Here is a 23,256-nt window from a genome sequence, read left to right as displayed (position 1 = left end):
GAACAGGGCTTGGCTATCTTAAGGAGCCTCCCTTCTCCACCTCCCTGCAAAAAACAGCAGAACTGGGAACTTCCCTCCTCCATCCAGGCATACGATCCTGAGAAGGGGGTCAGTATCCACAGCTGAGCTGCACAGAAGGCTTCAGACATTCTCTAGACCAGGTTTCATTAACCTCGGCACTATTGATATTTTTGACCAGATAATTCTTTGTTGTGGGGGGCTGTCCTGTGCATTGCAAGAAGTTTAGCAGTATTTCTAGCAGCATGCCTAGATGCCAGTAGCACCCCCCATCCCCCAAGTTGTCATAATAAATAATGTCTCCAGACATTGTTAAATGTCTCCCGAGGGGCAAAATCACCCCCAGTTGAGAACCACTGCTCCAGACTATGTCACCCAGACAATCATCAGGGGCCCCTCCCATGCAACAGCAGCCATTGGATGACCAATCTAGTTACAACTCAAACAGTGATCATTTTTATAAGTATTTTTATATTGTCTTCCCATAAGTATCATCTTCTCTTTGCTGGTATACTGATCCAATAAGCTTTAACACATGTGTTTGCAAGCTCCTTTCTTAGAATTGTTTATGCTAGTAGGTATGTAGTGATACCTACGCTGAGAGTAGCCCTGAATTTTACATAATGTTGTAGTCAATTATTTTAAATAGACTACGTAGAAGGGTTTCCTAATTCATTTCTTAATGCCTTTCATGGACTCTAAACCATTATCAGTATCTAGCATTTCAGTTTGAATTAATCACATCAAATTTAGCCAATGTTTATAAACTAGATTTTGTTTTCACATAAAATCTTTAAATAAACAGAACAGTTGCTTTGCCTGGATGTTAAAATTACAGGCAAGTTTTACATTCTTCCTACTAACTTGTACTTTCTGATTTTTTTGAATTAAATTTATTTCTCAAATCATTTTTTTTGGGGCCGGCCCCATGGCTGAGTGGTTAAGTCCGTGCACTCTGCTTCGGTGGCCCAGGGTTCGGATCCTGGGCGCGGACATGGCACCGCTTATTAGGCCATGTTGAGGCAGCGTCCCACATGCCCCAACTAGAAGGACCCACAACTAAAATATACAACTATGTACTGGGGGGATTTGGGAAGAAAAAAAAACAGGGAAAAAAAAAGAGAAGATTGGCAACAGTTGTTAGCTCAGGTGCCAATCTTTAAAAAAAAAACATTTTTTTCTGGTTATGTTTTCAGAGTCACACATAAGGGGAAAACTGCATGCTTTCTAAATCTTTGCAGCTTATCTAGGCTAGTGATATAGGCCCTGCCCAGTGCCTGACTGTAGTCCATGTGCAATAAATTTAGGTGAAATCATTTTCCATTTGTTATTTCCATGCTTTCATAGGCATTGAAACACCCATATTTTCAAGTTGGTCAGGTATTAGGCCCTTCCTCGCATCATCTGGAATCGAAACAGGCTTTAAATAAGCAGGTGCAACCACTAGAGTCGAAGCCATCCTTAGCTGATCTGGAACCTAAGCCTCTGCCAGACATAAGTGACCAGACTGTCGGACAGTCCCAGCCGAAAAACAGCCACCAGCCGCTGCAGCCCATCCAGCCGCCGCAGAACGTGAGCGTCCCGCAGGCGCCAAAGCCACAGAGTCAGCAGAAACAGCCACAAACACTGTTTCCAAGTATCGTCAAAAACCCGCCAGCCGTAAGTAGCCACAGTCTCCTGTCAGAGGAAATAGTTCAATAGTTCAAGTAGGATTTCATTTCCAGGCATGTCTAAAGGTGTTGGGAAGATATGGAAGATTATTCTTTGCTAAAGCCCCTGCTTCCTCTGGCAGGAGCTTGGCATGAGATAAATTACAATTCTAATACCATTTATAAATAGAAAAACTTTTACAATGTGAGTAATAAACTTTGCATGCCACAGACTTTCTTTAACAGTTTCTTAGATGCAAAGGAATTCAAAGAAAGAATTGAAAAGAATCCAGTACTTAGAAGAAAACTGATCCTAAATCTTAAGGATTTTAACAGTGATTTTACACTGGTTTTAAATGCTAACAAACAGGAACAGAATGGGTTTTTTAAGTGTCACGCATAGTATAAAACTTCCTCTTCCCACTTTTTTTGTTCAGTTCAGGGACCTCGTCAAGCGCCGTATTATTTTAGCGTCTCCTCAAGATGTGTCCTCCCAAATGTATGTGCACTATGGGCATTTTAGGACTGAAAGAAACCTTAAAGGACACCGTGTCTAGTTCCTTAACCAATCCTGCCACCTTGATATCAGTTAGCCCTGCCCGCAGTGGCACTAATCACATTCTAACATATATTAATTCATTGTTTCTTATGTGTATTGTTTATCATCTGGTTCTTCCTACTGGAATGTAAGCTCCATGAGGTCAGGAATATTTGTCTATTTTGTTTATCAATGCAAACCCAGAACCCAGAACAGTGTCTGGAACATGGTAAATTCTCAATAAATATCTGTTAAATGAATGAAAAATGGTGGCCTATATGATCCCCCACTTTTTTTCCCTTAGTTCTCAAAAGCTTTCCCTTTAATAAGTGGTTTTAGAATATTTTCTCTCATCTTATACCAAACATATTAATGTGGAGCTTGCAAAAATCCACTTTCTATTTTATAAAAATTATTTATATTTGCCCCTTTCCAGTCTCCTCGGACATACAAGACTACTTGATATTACTGACATCGTTCAGCGGCATACAGCATCAGCGCCCTAAATACAATTCAACTGAAATAAAAGTCTTGAACTCAGCTCAGTATATAATGTTTGATTAACTTGTCTCATCTAAAACTTTAGATGTTTTTTTCTCCTTAGTCTGGAGCTCATTCTCCCTGACCAAGAAAGCAACAGTATAATAGAAGTTGGCAATTACCACTTTTTGTCATCATCCATCACTATGATGCCATCAGCTGCAAGTAATAGCATACCCATTCTTTAAGCATCTTCTTGCTCCAAACATAGCTGTATTTGCTAGACTTGCTTCCAATTTTCCCTAATTTTTCAAGTGCCTTTTGGATTTTTCGGTTTACATGCCCAGAAACCACCCCACGTAAACTTGTATAAAACCATCTCATTGTCTGCCCCAAGCCAGGTCTTCCTTATTCTTTATTTCTGTTGATAGAGCCACCATTCTGAGACAATCAGGCTCAAACTTTTAAAGTCATCCCTGCCGTTCTTTCTCCGTGTCTGTTAGGATTACATTCAGTGACTTATCACAGAAACCTGACCACTGTGGCTTAAATAATAGGGATTGTTTTTCTCACCTAACAAGAAGTCAGATGGTGGGCAAGCCAGGGCTGGTGCAGCTTGTAAAAGGAACCAGATTGCCTGTCTTCCTGTCCCACCACCCTTAGCAGGCAGGTTTCATTCCTATGGCCACAAGATGGCAGCTGTTCCTTTGGGGTTGCACCTGCATTCTAGAAGGGGCAAGACGGACAGACAACTGGCACATACCAGCAGAGTCTAAAAATAGCTCTCCTGGAAGCCCCTCCCAATAGACTTACACTGACAGCTCCCTGGTTAGACTGTGTCACCTGGCTACAAAGAGCTGCAAGGGAGGCTGGGATTTCAGGTATTGTAACTGGGCATATTGCTGCACGGAACAAAATCTGTTAGTAAGGAAGAAGGGGAGAGGCTACTGAGTGGGCACCTAGCGATGTCTGCCACGCTCTCTTTTGACATCTCTTCAGATGGACACAAAGTCCAGGCCTTTTATTCCTTGTTAACAGCAAATGTATTCTTTCCTGAGCATTCCAACCACTATGAATCTGTTGCCCTTGTCACTGCCCGAGACTATAACTGCGAAGGCCTCCTATCTGTAGAGCCTGACCTTCTAGAATGCTGCCCTTAGCTCATCACTTTTTCGCTCAGAAACATCCAGTGTTCTCCATTGCCCATAGGGTAGCTGCAGCTCCTTAGGCAGACATTGAAGGCCCTTTATGCTCTAGCATCAATCTGTCTTTGCAACCCCATCCTCCACTACTTCTGGAACAAACCATCTGCTTTGATAAACTTAGTCTACCCTTTCTTCCTGGAATATACCTTAGCACTTTCATGTTAAAAAGCCATACTTATACATTTCCTCTTCCAAACTCTAGAATAATAATAATAACAATACTACCTAACATTTAGTAACTCTTATTATGTGCTGGGCCCCATCCTAAGGACTTTCAATGTATTTTACTATTAAATTTAGAAACACACAGTTAAATAAATACTCTTTAGATAAATACTGAATATCCCCATTTCAGGAGGAGGAAACTAAGGCTTTGAGAAATTAAATCACTTGCCCAAAGAGACAGTGTCACACATGGCAGTTTTCTAAATTACGCATCAGTGAAGAGTCAGTTGTGATCCTAGGTGTTCATCTCCCCCAACCCAAGTTCACAGAGCTCTCTCCTCCCGCTGCACTCCTATCGTATTTTTAGCATGTGCCAGCTAATTTTGTTAATACTATTAAATGTGTATATATGTTGGGGCTGGCCCCATGGCCAAGTGGTTAAGTTCACCCGCTCCACTGCAGGCGGCCCAGTGTTTCGTCAGTTGGAATCCTGGGCACAGACATGGCACTGCTCATCAAACCACGCTGTGGCGGCGTCCCACATGCCACAACTAGAAGGACCCACAACGAAGAATATACAACTATGTACCGGGGGGGCTTTAGGGAGAAAAAGGAAAAAAATAAAATCTTTAAATGTGTATTCATGTTATCTTCTTAACTATATGGAAGGCTCCGTGAGAATGGAGACTCTTGGTATCAAATATAATAGCTTGTGCCTTAAAGGCATTCAGCAGATGATTAAAGATGGTGATGACTGATTTTCCACCACAGAAGGCAAATGGCGCACTGGGTCATAAAAGTGGTCGGAGGCGCTGGGGTCAGACCGTGTTCAAGTCTGGAGAAGGTTGGGAAGAGTTTGAGGACTGTGACTTTGGAGCCTCCCATTCCAAGAAGCCAAGCATGGGTGTTTTCAAAGAAAAGAGGAAAAAAGATTCTCCATTTCGGTAAGATTTCACATTCCTCGGGAAAATATATTTTTATCATGCATCAACTGTATTTTACTCATTAAATATCAATGAATGTAGATATTAAAAGACAATAAGTAACTTAATGTTGTGTTCTTGCAAAAAACCCAAATCTCTATGCATACCTCTGAAAAGGTAAGAATCTTTACTTCTCACAGGAGTGATGCTCAGTGCTATGGCTGAGTGTTGCATGTGTGTGGACGAAGGGTTCTTGTTAAATTTTTAGTGTGCCCTGTTGAATTAGATTACCACTATTCTCATTCGAAATTCACATGCCTATTTGTAGAAAGCAAAGCACAAAAGTGATGGTTTCCTCTGATGGTGTTCAGATTCAATTATTTATTTGCTTGCTACTTAAACTTTTTTGATAATCTCCTGAACTTTTTCTGGAAGTTTACTATCGCTAGAAGTATCTTTTCTTTTTATAAGTTGAATCGTCATTAGTGCATTATTCAACTTTGAAGTGAGGATGAGTGAATATTTTGTGAACATTTTGAAAAAATATTTTCAGGTTTTTTTCCTCTTTGGAACAGAAGATGAATAGGGAGAAAAGATGTGGCCTGAGTGAGGGAAATGTGTCTAATAGCTCTTGGGCACTGTATGGTGCAGAAGTCTTCACCTTGGGGTACACACGCTTCTCAAGGTCCATGAAGACTCTCTAAGGGGTACACGTGCTTGCATAATTCTTAGTCAATCAATTTCCAGATCCTCAAGTTCCGCAGGTACTCTGCCCTTTAGGCAGAGTTCAAGTATGAACTTGAGAACAAACCTGATTAATCCCCCTCCCACTTCAGGCTAGAAAGTCACAGCTCTCAGCCATTTCAAATCTTGCATGGCATGAAGGTGTAACACTCTTTGAGGTGTTAAACAAATGCAGAAATCAGAAGGCTGGCACCTTCAACTCAAAGGCTTTCTGTTCTTCCTTGTCCTATACATATTTCTCTTAAGGAGAAAACCCTGCATTAGAACTAGGATATTTTAGCCTGTATTGGAAGGCATGGAGATTCAGAACCACTGAGGCACCTCAGCCTAGAGATACTTATTCTTTTAAATGTACTAGAATGTTCTATAAAACCATCTGATTTTTCAAAAACTATGGATATAATTGTACATGATTTTTTGGAGATTCAGAGTGTTTTAGAGAATAAGGTAGTTACAGCTTACTTTATCAAGTCATACATGAAATACTCCAATTACAGTCAATCCTCATGGTATTTCATCTTGTAAAATATTTAGTTTTCTATCTGCTATTAACAAGAAACAAGAAGTAGAATTATTTAATTTATGATGAAAACTGATAGGTCTCAACTTAAATATGTACAGAGAGCTACATAGTTGTGTTTTTTTAAAAACAATTCTTTGCATCTGGGAGCAAGAGTTTGAAGACCATTGGTGTAATATGTTGAGTATGTTGAGTATTCCAGCTGAACTTTACCATATGTTTTTAGGGGTGGAAGAGGTTTGAATCAAAACCTATAGTTAAGATCAAATTTGTAGTCTATATATTTGGTTCTGGCAGGGGAACCATTGGTAAACTTCTGTGACATCAATTATTCCTTTTCTCTTGAAATTACTTTAGAAAAATTGTATGGCAATGAATTTTTAATGTATGTATTTCTTCTATTTTTCTTTTTTGGTATCATTAAATGGCCTTATACAATATATACACATAATTATTATTATTAATATTCTACCACTTATTAAGCACCTACCTAAATTTTATTTGTAATCTTCATACTCTGGTAATAGTATCCGCAGAATAGGCCACTGAGACTCAGGGTGACTAAATAGGTTGCCCAAGGTCAGAGGAGGCTTCATTGAAATCCAGCGCTCTCGCTTCCACATGACACTACCTCTTAAACAAGAGGAGCTCAGATACTTGGTGAACTGAATGGACTCTGCTCTTCTCTGCTCAGTTACTCAGGCAGCCTGGGGTTCCCCATAAAGAATACAAAGTGCCAAATAATAAAGTGTAAAACTTTTACTTAACATTGTCTTTTTTTAATTGAACAAAAGCTAGATTTATACTTACTTTTATACTTGTATTCATACTCGGTAGTCATTTACTAAACACCTAGTTGGTATTAAGCAAAGGTACGAACATGATATAGTCTTTCTTGAACCCATCAACTGTCCAGCAGCAGGAAGATGACTTTAAGTGCCTATAACACAGGACAGAGCGTGTATGAAGCGCCACTAACAAAGGAATTGCCAGGAGGCTCTATGAATTTTGTCTGTGGGCAGGCTACTTTGAGGAGGACAAGAAACTCTTTTTAGAGTGAGAAGTTTTGAAAATGGGTAGAATTTTCCACAATTGGTATAACTACAATGGGCTGAGGGGAAGGGAAAGAAACCAGAAATGAGTGGGGCTGTTTCTAATGAAGGGGACCTACCCCGAAAGAGGGTTGGGGTAGCCAACAGTTCAAAGGGCCACCCAAGTCACTGTGTCTCCACGGGGCTCCCGAACAGCCTTCCTGGTTATCCACTGCTTTAGTAGGCAGGCGAAGAAGCTATGATCGTCTTCCCTTTCAACTTGCCATCTTCCATGTTATAAACCCACAACTGTGGCAGTTGTAGGAAAGATAAAAACATACGCAGGCAATTTGCTGCTCAGTTGTAAAGCTGACTGTCACATAATGTCTAAATTAGAAATGATGCTATACACTGCCCAATATCTACGGGGGGGAGGGGGAAGCTGTCATTTAGTGTTCCTATCAGCCAAAGGACTCTGATGGAAACCAGTGAAGGGAAGTTACCTTGACGGATTTGAAAAGATGTGCAGAGAGTAAGTGAGAACACAGTAGTGTCATCTTCTCAAGCTTCACATGGTAACACTACCTTATCTTGACTTTCAAGGCTTCCAGAGTCACTCCCCTCAGGCTCCATCCACTCACCAGAGGAAAACAAGAGCGTACCTGCTGCTATCTCCCTAAAATCTGATTCTGAACTGTCAACTACTTCAACAGCTAAACAGTACTACCTGAAACAATCAAGGTACCTTCCAGGTAAGTTGAGAAAATAAAATGTTTACTGCTAACTAGAATAGAGATAGGCCGGGCTCAAGTGTCTTGGAATCTTTGCAGAAGCGGCACCAGTGAAATAAAAAGGATGATCACAGTGCTCTTTGCTGGATCAGCCTAGTCAGTACTTGTCACCAAGTGCTTTTCTGGACCTCCTGCCTCTGTGAAGTCTGCAGCCCAAAATCACGATGAAGAACATGCTTCAAAGAATACCACCTTCCCCAGCCAAAGCTATGCCTTTAGTAAATGCTTAATTTTATTAAAACAAGTCTGCACCCCCAGTACAACTTTTTATAAAATGTAGAACTTTATACTGTTTCCTAAATGATCTGATTTATGTTTTTGAAAGATCATTCTGGCTTCTGGGTACAGCATGCTAGGGGCTCGAGAGGGACAAGGAGACTGGTCAAGAGGCCATTGCATATGTCCAGATGGAGAGGGGAAAGGCTTGTTCCAGAGTGGTGAAAGTGGAGATGGAAGTGGGTGAAATCTAGATGTTTCTGCTAGTGGAGCTGATAAGACTGCCACTAGATTAGCATGGGTGATGATAAAGACAGAAGGAATTAGCTTCAGCTTCTGGGTTTTTGACTTGGCAGCCGAGTGGATGGTGGTGACTTTAATTAAGAAAAGAAAGATTAGGAGAGGACAGGAGTGCGGAAGCAGAGAACGAGGAGTTGAGTTTGGGATGCCTGTGAGACATCTGAGTTGATCTATCTAATGGACAGTTGGATATATGAATCTGGAGCTTACGAGAAAGATCCAGAGAGATGGTGGGGAGTTTATGTCGTGCCTGCAAGTAGCATTTTCTCCTCAAAATCCACTTTAAAAAGAAAAGTTTAAAATTCAATTTAGTCTAAAAGGGGATCAATTTTTAAGTCACTCTGTATCTATACAGATACATCTCTAGCCCAACAAGAGTAGGAAATTTTCTTTTTCTTTTGTGCTTTTGTGGGCATGGTCATTTACAGCTTTCTGCACGTAGGAAGCAGGCCACTGTGTTCATCTGAGGAAGATTTGCTTTTCACATCTGACTCCCCAGAAATAAGCCATAGCCTTCATTTCCCAAGGAGGGGCAAGGAAGACAAGAGAAAAGGTTGAGACTGGATTGTTAGCAAGAGATTGATGCATCACATATTTTTCCATATACCATTTAGGCAACCGTATAAATTTCAGTTCTAGGAATCCAATAGGGATCCACTCCTGTTGTCAGTAACTGAGGAGAGAACAAAATGAAACGGAGGAAAGGGCCTAGAAATGGATGAGACAGACAACAGAAGACACAGTGGGTGTAGAGTTCTAACCACAGATGTTGACTAAGTTGAAATAAACTTATGGAGCACAAATCAAGGCTTTAGAACTGCACTTCTCTGCTGATTAGAAAGGAGGACGACACTATCCTATCTCAGAGAAGTTGAAGAGATTGGCACGAAGTATCAAGGGCAGGGCTAAAACTATAACCCTGGGTATTTGGAGATCTAAGTGGGTTAAATGTTTGTTTGTTTTAAGCCTTCATAGAGGAAGTGAGTCAGCTGGTCCTTAATGGATGAGCAGCACTTCTCCATGAAGAAGGGGGAAAACATTCTAGGACCCATGGGTAGCGTGAGCATTCATTCATTGATTCTGTTGATTCATTCATTTCTTTATTCATTCATTCAGTGATATATATTACCTAATATGTGCCAAGTACTTACTGTTCTAGGCCGTGATATATATATATATATATATATATATATATATATATATATAGCATTGAACAAGACAGACGAGGTCCCTGCTATCCAGGAGCTTACGTTCTTGTGGAGAGAAAAAAAAAGAAAATTAGCAGGTAGTGATAAGTGCTATTGTGAAAACAGGGAGAGGAACCAGAGTATGACTGCTTGGGGGTGGGGGCCTCCTCGACTGCCTAACATTTGAGCTGATACCAGAAAGATGAGAAGGAGGCAGTCGTGTGAAGAGCTGAGAAAAGATGTTTCAGGCAGAGGTGGGAAAGCCACTGGCTTATTTGAGAAATAGAACAAAAGGCTGCATATTTGGAGTTTAATGGGCTCCGAGGAGAGTGGTGTGTGGGGAAAGCCAGCAGCGTTCCGATGATACAGCACCTTGAGGGCAAGGAAGGCACTGGGTTTTATTCTGGGTCCAATGGAGGCCTTGGGGAGGACTTCAGGGGGTGAGTGACATGTGACTTGTGTGTTAAAAAGACTGTATCAAGAAGAGATTACATGAAGGCAAGACTAGGCTGGTTGGGAAGCTACTGCAGTCCTCCAGGGAAAAGATAATGTTGATTTAGAGGGAGATGGGCTCTTGATATATTTTGGAAATGGACTTGCTGATGGATGTTGGTGGAAAATAAGGGAAAAGTGAGTTTGGGGCTTGACTCCTGGGTGGATGGTGGTGCCGTGTTCTGAGACGGGGAAGACTTGGGAAGAGGATTGGGTGGAGAAGAGGCAGTTGGTCCTGTTTGGGGGCTGTTACATTTGAGATGCTTATGAAAGATTCCAGTGTGGAGAAGCCAAGCAGGCAGTCGGAGGGAAGAACCAGGTAAGCTGAGGAGGGACCTGGGCCAAGATAACAGATTTGAGAGTCCCCAGCTGACTCTCAGATAGTATTCAAATCCATGGATTGAATAGGATCACCTACGGAGAGATTGTGAGGGAAGAGTAGCAGGGGTAGAGGAGGAGGAGCTAAGGGGAGAGTAAGCAGCCAGACAGATGAGGAGGAAACCAGGAAAGGTGCTTTCCAGAGACTGAGAAGGGAGAGTTTACCTGAAAGCGTTGTTTGCTGCTGAGCAGTTGGATAAGAGAGGACAGAAATGTCTGATTAAATTCAACAGTGGAGCAGTCTCTGATGACCCTGATGAGCGGTTTTAGCCTGGAACGGTGAGGGAGGCCTAGGTTGGAGTGGGTTGGAAGGTGATGAGAAGTGAGAAATTGGCGACCGAAAATGTAGACAACTCTTTGGAGGCACTTTGCTGTGAAGGGAGCTTGGGAATCAAGCCATACTGGAGTGGGGTTCAGGGGACACCTCAACAGTGGGGAGACTCTGGGACTTTGGAGCAGGTTTGCATGTGGATGGGAATGACTGCTTACAGAGGGCGGGATTGATCATGCAGGAGAGGAGGGCAATTGATGAGGGATTGAAGTCCTTCGCAAGGTGAGGAGAGTTGGAATTAAGTCCGTAAGAGATGGGGTGCACTTTTGAAAGGAGCAAAGATACTAGAGTTATAATCTCTATCTAGATACCTAGATAGTAGGTTTGTAAATGTTAGTGTTGAAACCATGAGGGAGTTCTGATCTGACTGCAAAGGCAGGTATGTAAGAAAGTTTCCAAAACACAGATTCATGGGGGACACTCTTCCCTGTTTAAGACAAAAAAGAAAGAGAAACCAATACATTTCATTAATTGAAATGTAGCAAACCAGTATTTTCTCTTACTTGCAGAAGTGAGCCCTCTGGTGGTGGAAAAGGCCACTGGAAATTTTTGTCAGAGGATAAATGGATCCAAAGCACCCCATTTTCATAGTTCTGTTCCCTAATATGGTTTTCAGGAACATATTTCTGGGTATTTGAGACACATATGATCCATTCCTTTTTAACCAGAAAGATCTAACGAATTCTGCAAATCACTTTGGATTAGGTGCATGGCTGTAATGGAGACTTAAGAAATAGATTCAAAATTAGAAAGAATGGTTTGAAATCTAAACTTGAGCCTTCATGTTACTCTATTGGCACTTGTTGTCTTGAAGATGACCCCTTTAGAGCTGGGTGAGATTTGAAACTAGAACTGAGCTCAGTTCAGTCACTTGGACAAACATTTATTGAGCACCTATCATGAGCCAGTGAATGCAGAGGACAGAAAACCAAATAAGAAGTGATCCTTGACATTTGTGATCCAAAGTTATTCTTATGATGGAAGAAAACCTTTAGGAATAAAGTAAGGATAATATCTTTGGGGGCCCTCTTTTATACCATAAAACCAAGCATAAAAGGTCTTATTAAGCATCAACCTTTAGGATCGTGGGAGCTCTAGAAATGTACCATATAATTTCAGGGCAGCATGACATTATACTACAAGGATTGGCAGATCTGTGACACTGGCCTTCAGGGAGACAGACACAAGAGTCACAGTTGTTGACCTGCTACTGCCCAGCTGTATACTGGAGCAAGACTTTGAGATTCTGTTTTCTGTTACTTACAATGGAACTGCAGTCATCTGTCAGCTAACTCTGTAAGCCTTAGGTACTTAATTATTGCAAGGTAGTTGCAAACAGAGTATGCAATGAGCGCTAACAACCTCTCAGTGGTGCCCTCTGGTCTCCCTCCCTGCTCCCAGAACCACGGGAGCATGAACTGATGCACCATGCTGGCAGGAAGAGTGGCTCTTTCCACAGCACCTTTGAAACCTGGTCTGTGGATCCTTCTCGAGTCCAATTTATCACTACTGTCCTGCCTTCCATCTGTATATTCAATGCTTGTGTCATTTCTATACATGCCTGTCCTACTGCATTTTAAATTTCTTAACATGACTCACAAATTCCTATGTGATCTGACCCCTAGCCCCCTCTCCAGCCTCATCGTGTACCATGCCTTGTTCTTGCTCCATCCATAATGAATGTCTTGGAGTTCCTTCCCGTCTCAGGAATGCTTCGGGCACTGTTGCATCTCCCAGGAATGCACCTACCCACCCCCTATTGAGTCCTAATCATGAGTCACATTGTAGCTTAAAATTGCATTTTTTAAAGAAAGACTGGCTTAGTTGCTTCTGTTATTTACCCCCTTGGCACCAAATTCTTCTAAAGAAATTGCACACGGCTAACTACTTACCTAATTATTTATAATCACTAAAGTCTCCCTTATCATTAGAGTGGACTATAAAGCCAAAAGGGTAGAAACTGGTCTGTTTTGTTCACCGCTTTTTCTCCAGTGCCACACACACTGCCTGGCATGTGGGCAGGTGCTCAACAAATCTTTGCTTACTGACGTTTTAATCTCCTTTGAGGCAAGGAATGAAAGTATATTAATTTCTGTTTCTATCTAACACAGTGTTTGGTATATGGAAAGTGTCCACTAAAAGCTTTTAAACTAATATGTAAATGATTTAAAATTCTAGATTGTGTCTATTTCCAAGAAAATTAGAATCTTTAAAAAGACAAAGAATTAAAGCAATTACCTTCAACCGTGTATGTAATTACTTAAAAAAAACACTAGGGGGCCGGCCCCGTGGCCTAGTGGTTAAGTTCTGTGCACTCTGCTTCAGCAGCCCAGGTTCGGTTCCCAGGCTCAGACCTACACCACCCATTGGTGGCCATGCTATGGCGGCAGCTCACATACAAAATAGAAGAAGATTGGCACAGATGTTGGCTCAGGGTGAATCTTCTTCAGCAAAAAAAAAAAGACACACACACACACACACACTAGGGATGTCACAAGGCTAACTGGATTAACAAAATAATTTAAGTATTCAGGGTCCCTTCTTTGTTGAACTATATTTATGAAAACAGTTCATTTAAAGAGATTTTTAATTTTTTCCCTACCTTGCACTTCCTCTTTGCATAAAATTTTTTTTGTAAAGATGTTTTTAATATGAGTAATTGCTACCTAGTGCATCTTCTTTATTGTCAGGTCATTGCTTACTATAGTTCTATTTATAGGTGTTTTATTAGAAACTAAAATCCATAAGGAGCTATATCCTCTAAGAAGGGGAAACTATTTACCTGATAGTGTTTCCTTCAAGAACTGAGGACAGGTGACCTTGAGGTTTGGTACAGAAAAACGAGGCTCGTTTCTGGCTTCAAAACAAGGGATATTATTATATGTCTCATAAATATGGAACCTTGCTAAGGAGTCCACTTTGTGAAAAGCAAAAGCTCGTAGTGCCTGGAAACAGCTGCTAACTTCCTATGGAAACAGTGGTCCTCAGTGGGGATCTTTCCTCTTCTAGCACAGAAAACACTACGTGTGTGACCCAGAGGCCTCGACCGTGTGATGTCTCTAGTGTCTCATAAGTTGAATCCCATTTAATTATCAGTAAAAAGAAAGCAACTTCAGGAAGTTTTCAAATTTCTTAAAAAATTTCTCGGTCACATGTCCATTTCCCCAGCTACACAAGTGTTCCTCAAGGTATGGCACAGAGACATACTCAGCATGGGTGAATGATGTGGAAATACCTTTCTGAAGAAAATTTTTGTGCCTCCTCAATTTCTACAAGACATTTGGCAACAAATGTCTAGTGTTTATTATTACTTGCATTATAGAAAGTATCTTATGTTTATAAAATATACTGTGAGGTTTCCAGGTTATTGTGCTTAGGGCTTAGGATCATACTAGGTTTATCAAAAAGCAAGTATTTGCTACACTGTAACCTAAATTTATTTCCATTCTCCTCTCCCAAGTTATTTCTGGTCTTGGTTTGAATGCATAATATATGTTTCCTTCAAGTTCATGATCACACTCTCACGTCTGAAATGACTGTTTTGTTCTTCAAAGGTGTCAATCCCAAGCATGTGTCCCTGGTGGCCAGTGGAAAGGATATAAATCCATATACGTGGAGTAATCAGTTATTTCCTAAGTCACTGGGACCCATTGGGGCAGAACTTGCCTTCAAAAGGAGTAATGCAGGTAAAGCAAGAATACATTTAAAGTATGCATTTACACTGTCTTCCTTCTGCAGATTTCTACTTTTAAATATATCGCAGCTGCCTTCTTCCGGCCGAGATACCTTTAGGGGTCACAAAGATTTTCCAAATGGTCCTTGAGCAGAGAGAGTTTTAAGGGAGTCATTTGCCAGATCTCAACTTCCATATGGATTCTTTCCTAAAATGGATCTGCCTGAGCAAGGTGTCTCTATTCTCCTGCTTTACCAGAGAAAAGACGACTTCTCACTGTTTACTATGGTGTGTTTCCTATCCCCAAAGTGTACAAGGATCTGGGGTGCCAGGCAAAGGGATTGTTTGATATGTTGTGTCAGTGTTGAGGGAGTAACTCAGATGATTGGGAAACAAATCCTTTTTGAGTTAAGTGGTTTCCACTTCTTAACTTTCAGAAAATTGAAGGAGAACCTAATTGAGTTATTAGCTAACAGATAATTAAAAATTATTTTTTATGAGATCACTATATGATTTTTGGTCTATAACTTTGAATACAGTTCCAAGACTATAGTGGCAGAGCTGTAGCAAAATATCTTTCATTACCAACTGTGTCTTTACGTTAACGAGGTTTCCCAATGTTTCCATCTCCAAAAATGAAAAAATAAAAAAGAATTGATGCTGAATCCTGTCTGATTTTAGCAGTAAGTAATATTCATTTGTGGATACATGAACCACTTGAAAAAAATCCCATCTTTCTCATTAAGAGATGCATTTCCAAAACACCTGGCTTTTCATGTTTAGTAACCAAAATGATCATAGTCATCTCTTTTGATTAATTATGTACGAGTCATTGTAATTATAACTAAATTAATCCAGAAAAAATTATTTTAATATACTTATGGTTACAAGAAATTTTTTCCAGGTTTCAATTTATACACATTTTTGAGTGATCAATTTAAAGACTTTTAAGCCTAGAATTTTATTTGGATAAAATTTGGGAGCTGAGATATGAATGAAAATAAAATTTTAGAGAGAAAAAAGATCAATTTGAAATTTCCAACTGTTAAAAAGGAACTTCTTCGTGTATTTCTTAAGTCAGTATTGGTGGGAATAAAATCGCTATGGTATTTAGATTCCATTGGTTATATTTAAAGGAGAGACGTAACAGCTTTATTTTTAAATGTCTGTATTTACAATATGCCAGAAATTACATCTTTTGGATCTGTAAAACATACGAAAAATATTAGATATCAGCTTAAAGCATGTAAAGTGGTAAAGAGTTCTCTTTTTTTAAGAGATGTAGGTGGTATTGCATCAAAAAAGTTTGAGGATCCTTCTGTAGCAATTGACTAGTCTCTTGCCGTTTTCTGATGTGATATCAACACACTTGGGGCATTTTACAAGTTTTCCAGACACTTTGAAGACTCAACTTATCCATATAATAGTGCTGAGTTGTCAAACACTGCGGCACTGTAATTTACTTATTTATTCTCAGTTATTTTAAAATAATATTCACTGAACCAACCAGTTCAAGGCAGTTTAAATGATAGCACTCCAGCCGCATCCCAGGGGAATATATGATCAGCACCAAATGAAAGCTGTGACCACACATGAGAACACTGTCTCATTTTAAGGGTTCTGTCTGGGTCTTTTCATTAATCAGCTCATCCATTTTCCTCTGCTTTTCCTAAAACATTCTCCATATTATTCATTCTTTCTTTCCATCTGCCTTCTCTTTAGAAGAAAGCATAATTAAACCAATTGAAAAACTATCATGCAGTGAAAGTTTTCCAGAAAAATTAGAGGACCCACAAGGTAATTTCTGGGCATTATCAATGAGTACAACTTGTTCTTTGAATCTCTTGTCCGATTTTCTTCTCAACATTTATCCCAAATCTTGTCATAAAAAGCTACCATGAAGGCCAAGGTCACCTGATTTTAGGAGTCAGAACAGGACTAAGAGAAAGAAAAGTGTTCCACATCATCGAGAACCTCTTTCTTCAGTAGTTGGGATTCTAAGACTAATTTCCTCTCAAAAAGCTCTACGCTCGTCTTCTTAAATTAATTATGACAATTCATAGAAATCAAGCAAATCTACTGAAGATAATTAAAAGAATATGTTCTAATTTTGTCATCAGTATTCCTGGAAATCTTTTTTAAAAGTCTTAAAACTCATTTCTTAAGCGTTAACAATCATTTAAAAGAAGTTGACCAGGTTCATAGAGATGGTGGATTTCCTAGAGGTTCGCTGTCGCTGGTTTAAACAGTGCCAACTATTGGCTCCAACCTAACAATTTGCAGCTCACAAGGTACTTCAAATGATAAGCCAAAATAATTTAAGAAGACAATTTTCTGTTCATTTTTCCTTAGCAACTTCTTCTTCCAATAGGAAGAAGCCTCCTGTAACTGTTCAGCACGTGGCTTTTAGAGTCTGACATAGCCCCACTCTCTCACTTACTAGCCTTGTGATTTTGGACAGATCACTTAGGCTCCCTACATGAGTTTCTCTATCTATAAAATGGAGGAAATAATATTTACCTAGATATTATTATATAACCACACCTAGGATTTTTGCCACACAGTAAGCATGTAATAAGTGTTTGCTCTGATGATAAGGATGAGAGCAAGAGAGATGTTCTGAAGCCGCTACTGAATGTGATCACTGCCCTGAACTTCTTCCAAAGTCTTTTGAAGTAAAGGGCTGATTCATGATTTAGAATGAGTACTCGAGGTGGAAGGAAAGGCCAAATTAGGCAAAATTCAGTAGTGCTAAAAGTTGTATAAACTGATAACATGTGTTTACTCTGTCAAATCCTTCAGGGTCTGATAAATAGTATTTCCATTGGACATTTGTTGGTTCAGGAGCAAACACTTAGAGCCTACTGTGCACAGTACTGTGACAGACATCAGGGACCCAGGAGCTCAGAGTCCAGACTTGTGACAAGTAACACCATGTGAAAAATGCTTCAGTTGTAGCTGTCAAATGAACAGTTCTTTGAAACCACCAGGTTGACCAGAGCCCTGTTACACCTTCTCACTGACAGACTTGTCTCCTTTCTGGCATCCTTGAAAGAGAAGTTGTATTCATTTTTCCTTATTTCCAGTTCGTTTCTCAATTCACTGTAGGTTGTCCTCTGCTTGCCTCAGGCCACTGAAACAGCTCCTGCTAGGTCCTGGCGTTGTCCTGGTGGCCAAGTCCAGTGGGCATTGCTCATCCCACCAGACCTGTCTGCCTCATTTGTTGTTCCTTCTTTCTTCGCATGCTGTATTCTCTTGCATTTTCAGACCCTGCTCTTCATACCATCTACCTCTCTATTCTCTCTCCTCCATAGAGTCCTTTCCTTTCCTTTCCCCTCATGCTGGTGTTCCCTGGGGTTCTAGTCTGGGTCTTTGTACATCCCCGCGATCCCTGTGAGCTGGCTCCTCCACGCCCATAGCTCCGTACCCGCCACATCCTGATAATTCTCAATCTCCAGGCCTGCTCGACCTCCACAACTCGAACATCCCATGGGCACCATGTCTTTCCCCCAAACCAAATTCTCCTCCTCTATTGCTGTTCTTAGTCACCTAAGCTACAAACTCAGGGGGTTATATTCCTCTTTCCCTACCCCTCCCCCGCACATCCACTCAGTTCCTTTTTTCTCCATCCCCTCTGTGAATGCTTTAGTTCAGACCCTCATAATCTCCCATTTCAGCCATAGCAGTGACCTCCTGATGGGTCTCCTGCCCTTGGATTCCCCCCTTCAACCCACCCCTGTACTGCCCCAGATTGATCATTCACTAATAGTGATGAGGAGGATGACAGCTGACTTTGCTGCACACCAGACTCCAGGCTCAGTTCTTTGCATATATCTCATTCAATCCCTAAAACAACCCTGTGAGGTACACTTACTATAGAGATTTCACAAAATGAAGAAGAGCACAGAGAGCCCACGGGGATGGGGGCTTCCTGGCAAGAAATACACTCTCACATTAAGAACTGGAGTCACAGAAAACCTGGTGTGTTCCGGGTGAACTTGGCCTCGGGTTCAGATTCTAGCTTGGTCACTGACTGTGAGAACTTGGGCAAGTTCCAAGAGCCACGAGGTGTGGATAATCACATGCATGCAAGAGGGTTGTTATATGGACTGAATAGGTATATCTGCAGAACTGGAGTGCCCTGCCTGACATATAGTAGATGCTCAAAAAATAGACTTTAGAATTCAAAGTTACTCTCTGGTGCTTTAAAGTATTCACCTTCTGACTATGAAACTTTGTGATACGTCACCAGGGAATCTTGGAAGTTATGCTACTTACAATCAGTCAGGATATATTCCTTCCTTTCTCAAAAAAGAAGTGGGGTCAGCCGGCCAGAGGATACACTTAGCACCTCTTGGTGCAACAGCTTCAGGTAAGAACAACTTTAGACACAGTTTCTGAGAATTCTGATCAGAAAGGAGCTGTCTTACGTTTATAGTCACTTTTCCCAAGTGAAGACTTTTAAATTAGTCTCAGCTTATTAACAACAATTCTAATTGTTTTTGGAAAAATGTCCTGTCTTTCTTAGAAAGATGAGGTTTGAGAGTCTAATAATTCTAAGAAGAGCTCCCTCTAATTAAGAGGTTACTCTTGCCACACACACGCATTGGGCCGTTTAAACCTCACAACGATCTCTCTTCTACAGCTGAGGGAACTGACATTAAGTAATTTCCTGAAGGTCACACGGCTAGTACAGTGGAGCTGGGATAGAAACGCGGTCTAATGCCACAGTGAGCTGTGCCACACAATGAGCTGTGAAGAGATGCATTTTTCAGAGCTTCCCGCCCAGTTCCTGGCACAGAGTGAAACCTTAATCAACGCTGAGACACCGTTATCTATCAGTTCACAGGCGGTTCCTCTCTGCTTCCATTTTAGAGGATAGAACTAACTATGGCAGAAGTTTCACTGGCTTTTGCTTTGCAATAGTATCAGGTGGGGAAAGGGTTGATTCCTCCACCCTCCAATGCTATGACTAATTAGGTCGCCTGTTCTGCAGTGACATGGCATAAGACAGCCACACTGATGGTCTTGAAATGGAGGGTGATGATTCTACTCAAGCTGACCAGTTGTGAATATGAATGTTCTCTAAATTATTTTAATCTGATATCCTTGTCAAAACACATAAAATAAACATTAAGGCAGATAATCAGAAGTTTGATAAGATACCCAGTTCTAGTTTAATTTAAAAGTTGACTCCGAAAGTATTCTCACAGGCTATCCTACCAGGATCTTATATTAAAACTCCTGATTAGAGTTGCCAGGCTTTGAAGTTCACACTGTTCGAGCTAAAATTGTAAAAAGCACTGGATTCCAGTCATTTTTTATTTCTTACCACAGTAAAACTGCTTAAACAGTACTCAATTTAAGTACTCAGTACTCAAACTGAGCTACCTATCTGTGAAAAGAATTCCTTTATCTCTCTGCTGAAACAAAATATGTTAATAAACATTTTACATACAGAAATCATTTTTATGAAGCCTCAAATATTTTAAGCCACCCTTACAATGACTGATTAGCCATGGCTTAGTAGCAATTTTTAACATAAAAGCAGAAAATCATGTTTCAAATTATTTTATCTGAGTACCTGCTCTTAGAAAGTGAAAGTGGGTATTTTTAAACATATTTTTGTAAGTTATTGAAGGCCTTTATATAGTAATTATTCTGTCAGATTATGCATATTCCTGTTTTCATTTTCTTAAGTAAATGCTTTTTCATAACTTTTCGTCTCTCCATTTACTCTGCTTATCAGATTTTCCTACAGGTGGAGCTAGGAGAAAAGGTAAAAAAAAAAGAAGTACACATTAATCATTCTCAAGTGGCCACTGCCAATCCTTAGGAAAACACTGTTCTGTAAGAGATGTGTCCTCCAGTCCTCCCAGTTGTGTGACAGTTTCCCACAAGAAAATAAAACCAGGTCATTACCGTATTTACTCAACTCTTTCCCCTTCTCTCATAGTCTCCCTCTCTGCTCTTCTTCCTCATCCTCAAGTTTTGAGAAGAAAAATCAGATTAACTTTCCTCCCCATGTAATCCCTCATCCCCAGACTTCCCAGTACCTCCTCATCCCCTGCTTGGACAGTAACAAGGACTCTGCGGAGTGACTTCTTTCCCACACAGCTGCTCTTTAGAAATCCAGGGCCCTGGTCTAGGAGCTCTGCATACATTCACTCATGTAATCCTTCCAATGGCTCTATGACGGAAGGTACTATTATGATCTCCATTTTACAGACGTTTTATGTCTTGCTAAAAATTATGTAGTGGTGGCAGTGATTAAATTCTTAACTACAGGCAAACACTTTTCCTTTAGCAAACACTTTCTACAAGAAGTTAAATGCCCTCGACAGGACACATGCAGTTTTTAAAATAAATGCACAGCAAGCATTACAGGGCTGATGGCTCTGCTCTCGCGAGTGGTGAGGTGGGGTCATGGTCCGGCTAAGGAACAAAAGCATTTCTTGCCCTGCCATGAGATCTCAGCTCCTTTGTCAGCCACTAAGTTCTTCACGAAGGGTGCCTGAGTCCTAAAACTGTGTTATTTCTCAGAAAGGAATCCTAAAAGTCAACACTACTGCCTTCTTGGGAAAATGATTCCCTCTTCAAAGAAGGCTTGACAAATATTAGCCTGGACACAGTTTCCTTCAAATGCTTTTAGGACTTGACTTAGGCTGTGTCATGACCTGGAAAAAAAGCTTCTCTGTTTGTTCCTCGCCAAACTCCTCACTTCTCCCCCAAAAGCCTCACCTGTTGTTAGCTTTGAGACTGTGTTTCCTCTGCCCTTCTCTGAATCACCAGGGCCTACTGCCTCGTCCTCCCTGCTCCCTCCACTCCCATCCCCTCACATGCTCTCTCCTCTGTCCATGATGCCATTTTGACCTGTGGACCTCATGTGTGAGCTCGCTAATTTAACACACTGAGGCCTGTCTGTATTCCAATAGGTTATAACTAAAGGCCATTCCTGGAGAACGGTGGTTAACTGTTTAACTCATTTTTCCTTAACTGTTCCTTAACAGTTAGGGGTTAACTGGCCCTTCGAGACACTTTATCCCTGCCTTTGTTAGGTAGCTTTTTATTGGCTTTACCTTTGAGAATTTTATGACCTGTCAAACCACCAAGGGGGAGAGCTCTAGGCCTCCCTGCCGCAGCCAAACTACGTAGCAGTGGGGGTGACTGTCACCAGGTTCCTCCCTTCATGCTTTGTTTCCCTTTACGCTGAAGTTAGCAGCACATCTGGACCCACATGCTCCCAGTAATTTCCCCCTACACTCCCAGTTTTACAGTGAAAGTGTAAGAAAAAAACAAGAAAACTCATGCAAGTAAATATGGTCTAGCTAGTGTTAAGTGTGCAAAATGGTCAGACTCATTTCAAAATTGACACATAGTTTAATCCAAGAATGACAGCTACCACTCAGTGTGAAAAGATATTTAAACACCAAATGCAAAGATCAAACATCCCTCCTCAGAGAGAATACCTGCAATACTTAGCTGTCAATCTGAAGTGAGGAGAGGGTGAAGGAAGGATTGAAGAAGATAAAGTTCTCTCTAAAATGATTTACCGCTTTGTCATTTGAGATGTTTAAGCAATTTTAGCTTATAAATTGTTCAGATAAGACCAAATGTTTAACAAATTAAAATTTTCACAAATATTTAACCAGCCAAATGTATGAATAAACACAACCCTTGTGATGAAAGGTTTGGGATCCTGGGAATGGCTCACCTTTTAAAGAGATTCTGTTATCACCCATCATTTTCCCAATAAAAAGTGGAGCTTCTTGACTCTAAAAACCACATTTCCACATTTAAAATGAATCTATAACGGGACCCCATCTGTGTAGCTCCAAGAAGCCAGAGCTTTAGAGGATTCACAGTTCTGAATAAATTGTCTGTAGCGATACTCTGAATACTGTTTAGATGTAACCAGTGTGATTTCAGTCACTAACACTGTGGGTTTTGCCCCCATGGAACTTGAACTGAGAATATTCATGGTCATCCTAGTTGCTGTTGCCTATCCAAATGTGATAGGCATTTCAGTGAACCCAAAGAAGAAACAGCAGCAGTGTCAGAACTATAAACCAGCAATGCTGGCTCTTAAGCTACTAATTAGAAAATTCTAATTAGTGTCAACATGATACACTAGAATTTTTGGTTTTAAGATTAAAAAAAAAACCCTTAGAGACCACTGAGTTAATCTTTTAAAGACAAATTCAAAAGTTCCCCATAAAATGAGAGGATGGATCGCTTTATTTTGAATTTGTTTATCAACTTATTAAAATTCTAATTTCTGATTTTGATTTCTTTCAGAATACACATGGAACACAAAAGCTGGTCGGGGGCAGTTTTCAGGACCTACTTACAATCCTACAGCCAAGAATCTAAATATTGTGAACCGCGCACAGCCCATTCACTCAGTGCATGGGAGGACAGACTGGGTAGCCAAGTACGGAGGCCACCGGTAGGAGTCCAGTGTGAAGCCCCACAGCATTGCTCCACAGAGCCCCTGCAAGTCCCCTGACCCTGGGAAATGTCTACAGATGTCTATTTCTACTGAGTTCTGGAAGAAATATGTGATAGTGGGTACTTTGAAGAGCAAAAATCATCTCCTATTTTATTTCTCTCCT

General features: G+C 40.6%; 1 protein-coding gene across 8 annotated transcripts in view; it reads left to right on the top strand.

The window, feature by feature from the left end:
• MAK (male germ cell associated kinase) overlaps nt 1-23,256 on the top strand; it is a 64,613-nt gene that overhangs the window by 40,136 nt on the left and 1,221 nt on the right. For 3 of the 8 annotated variants that reach the window (XM_070584047.1, XM_070584049.1, XM_070584048.1), the window contains exons 9-14: nt 1,366-1,677; nt 4,827-4,999; nt 7,877-8,025; nt 14,523-14,654; nt 18,894-19,013; nt 22,940-23,090. In XM_070584047.1, coding sequence (XP_070440148.1) covers nt 1,366-1,677; nt 4,827-4,999; nt 7,877-8,025; nt 14,523-14,654; nt 18,894-19,013; nt 22,940-23,090 — 1,037 coding nt within the window. Of the gene's footprint in view, nt 1-1,365; nt 1,678-4,826; nt 5,000-7,876; nt 8,026-12,087; nt 12,265-14,522; nt 14,655-16,363; nt 16,439-18,893; nt 19,014-22,939; nt 23,236-23,256 lie in introns of those variants that run through there. The other 5 variants (XR_011529593.1, XR_011529594.1, XM_070584052.1 and 2 more) reach the window with 4 other exon arrangements.

This window comes from Equus przewalskii, chromosome 19, assembly GCF_037783145.1.
Source record: "Equus przewalskii isolate Varuska chromosome 19, EquPr2, whole genome shotgun sequence".
Classification (NCBI taxonomy): domain Eukaryota; kingdom Metazoa; phylum Chordata; class Mammalia; order Perissodactyla; family Equidae; genus Equus; species Equus przewalskii.
Note: the sequence above shows the minus strand (reverse complement) of the source record. Positions and strands in the feature narration are given on the sequence as shown.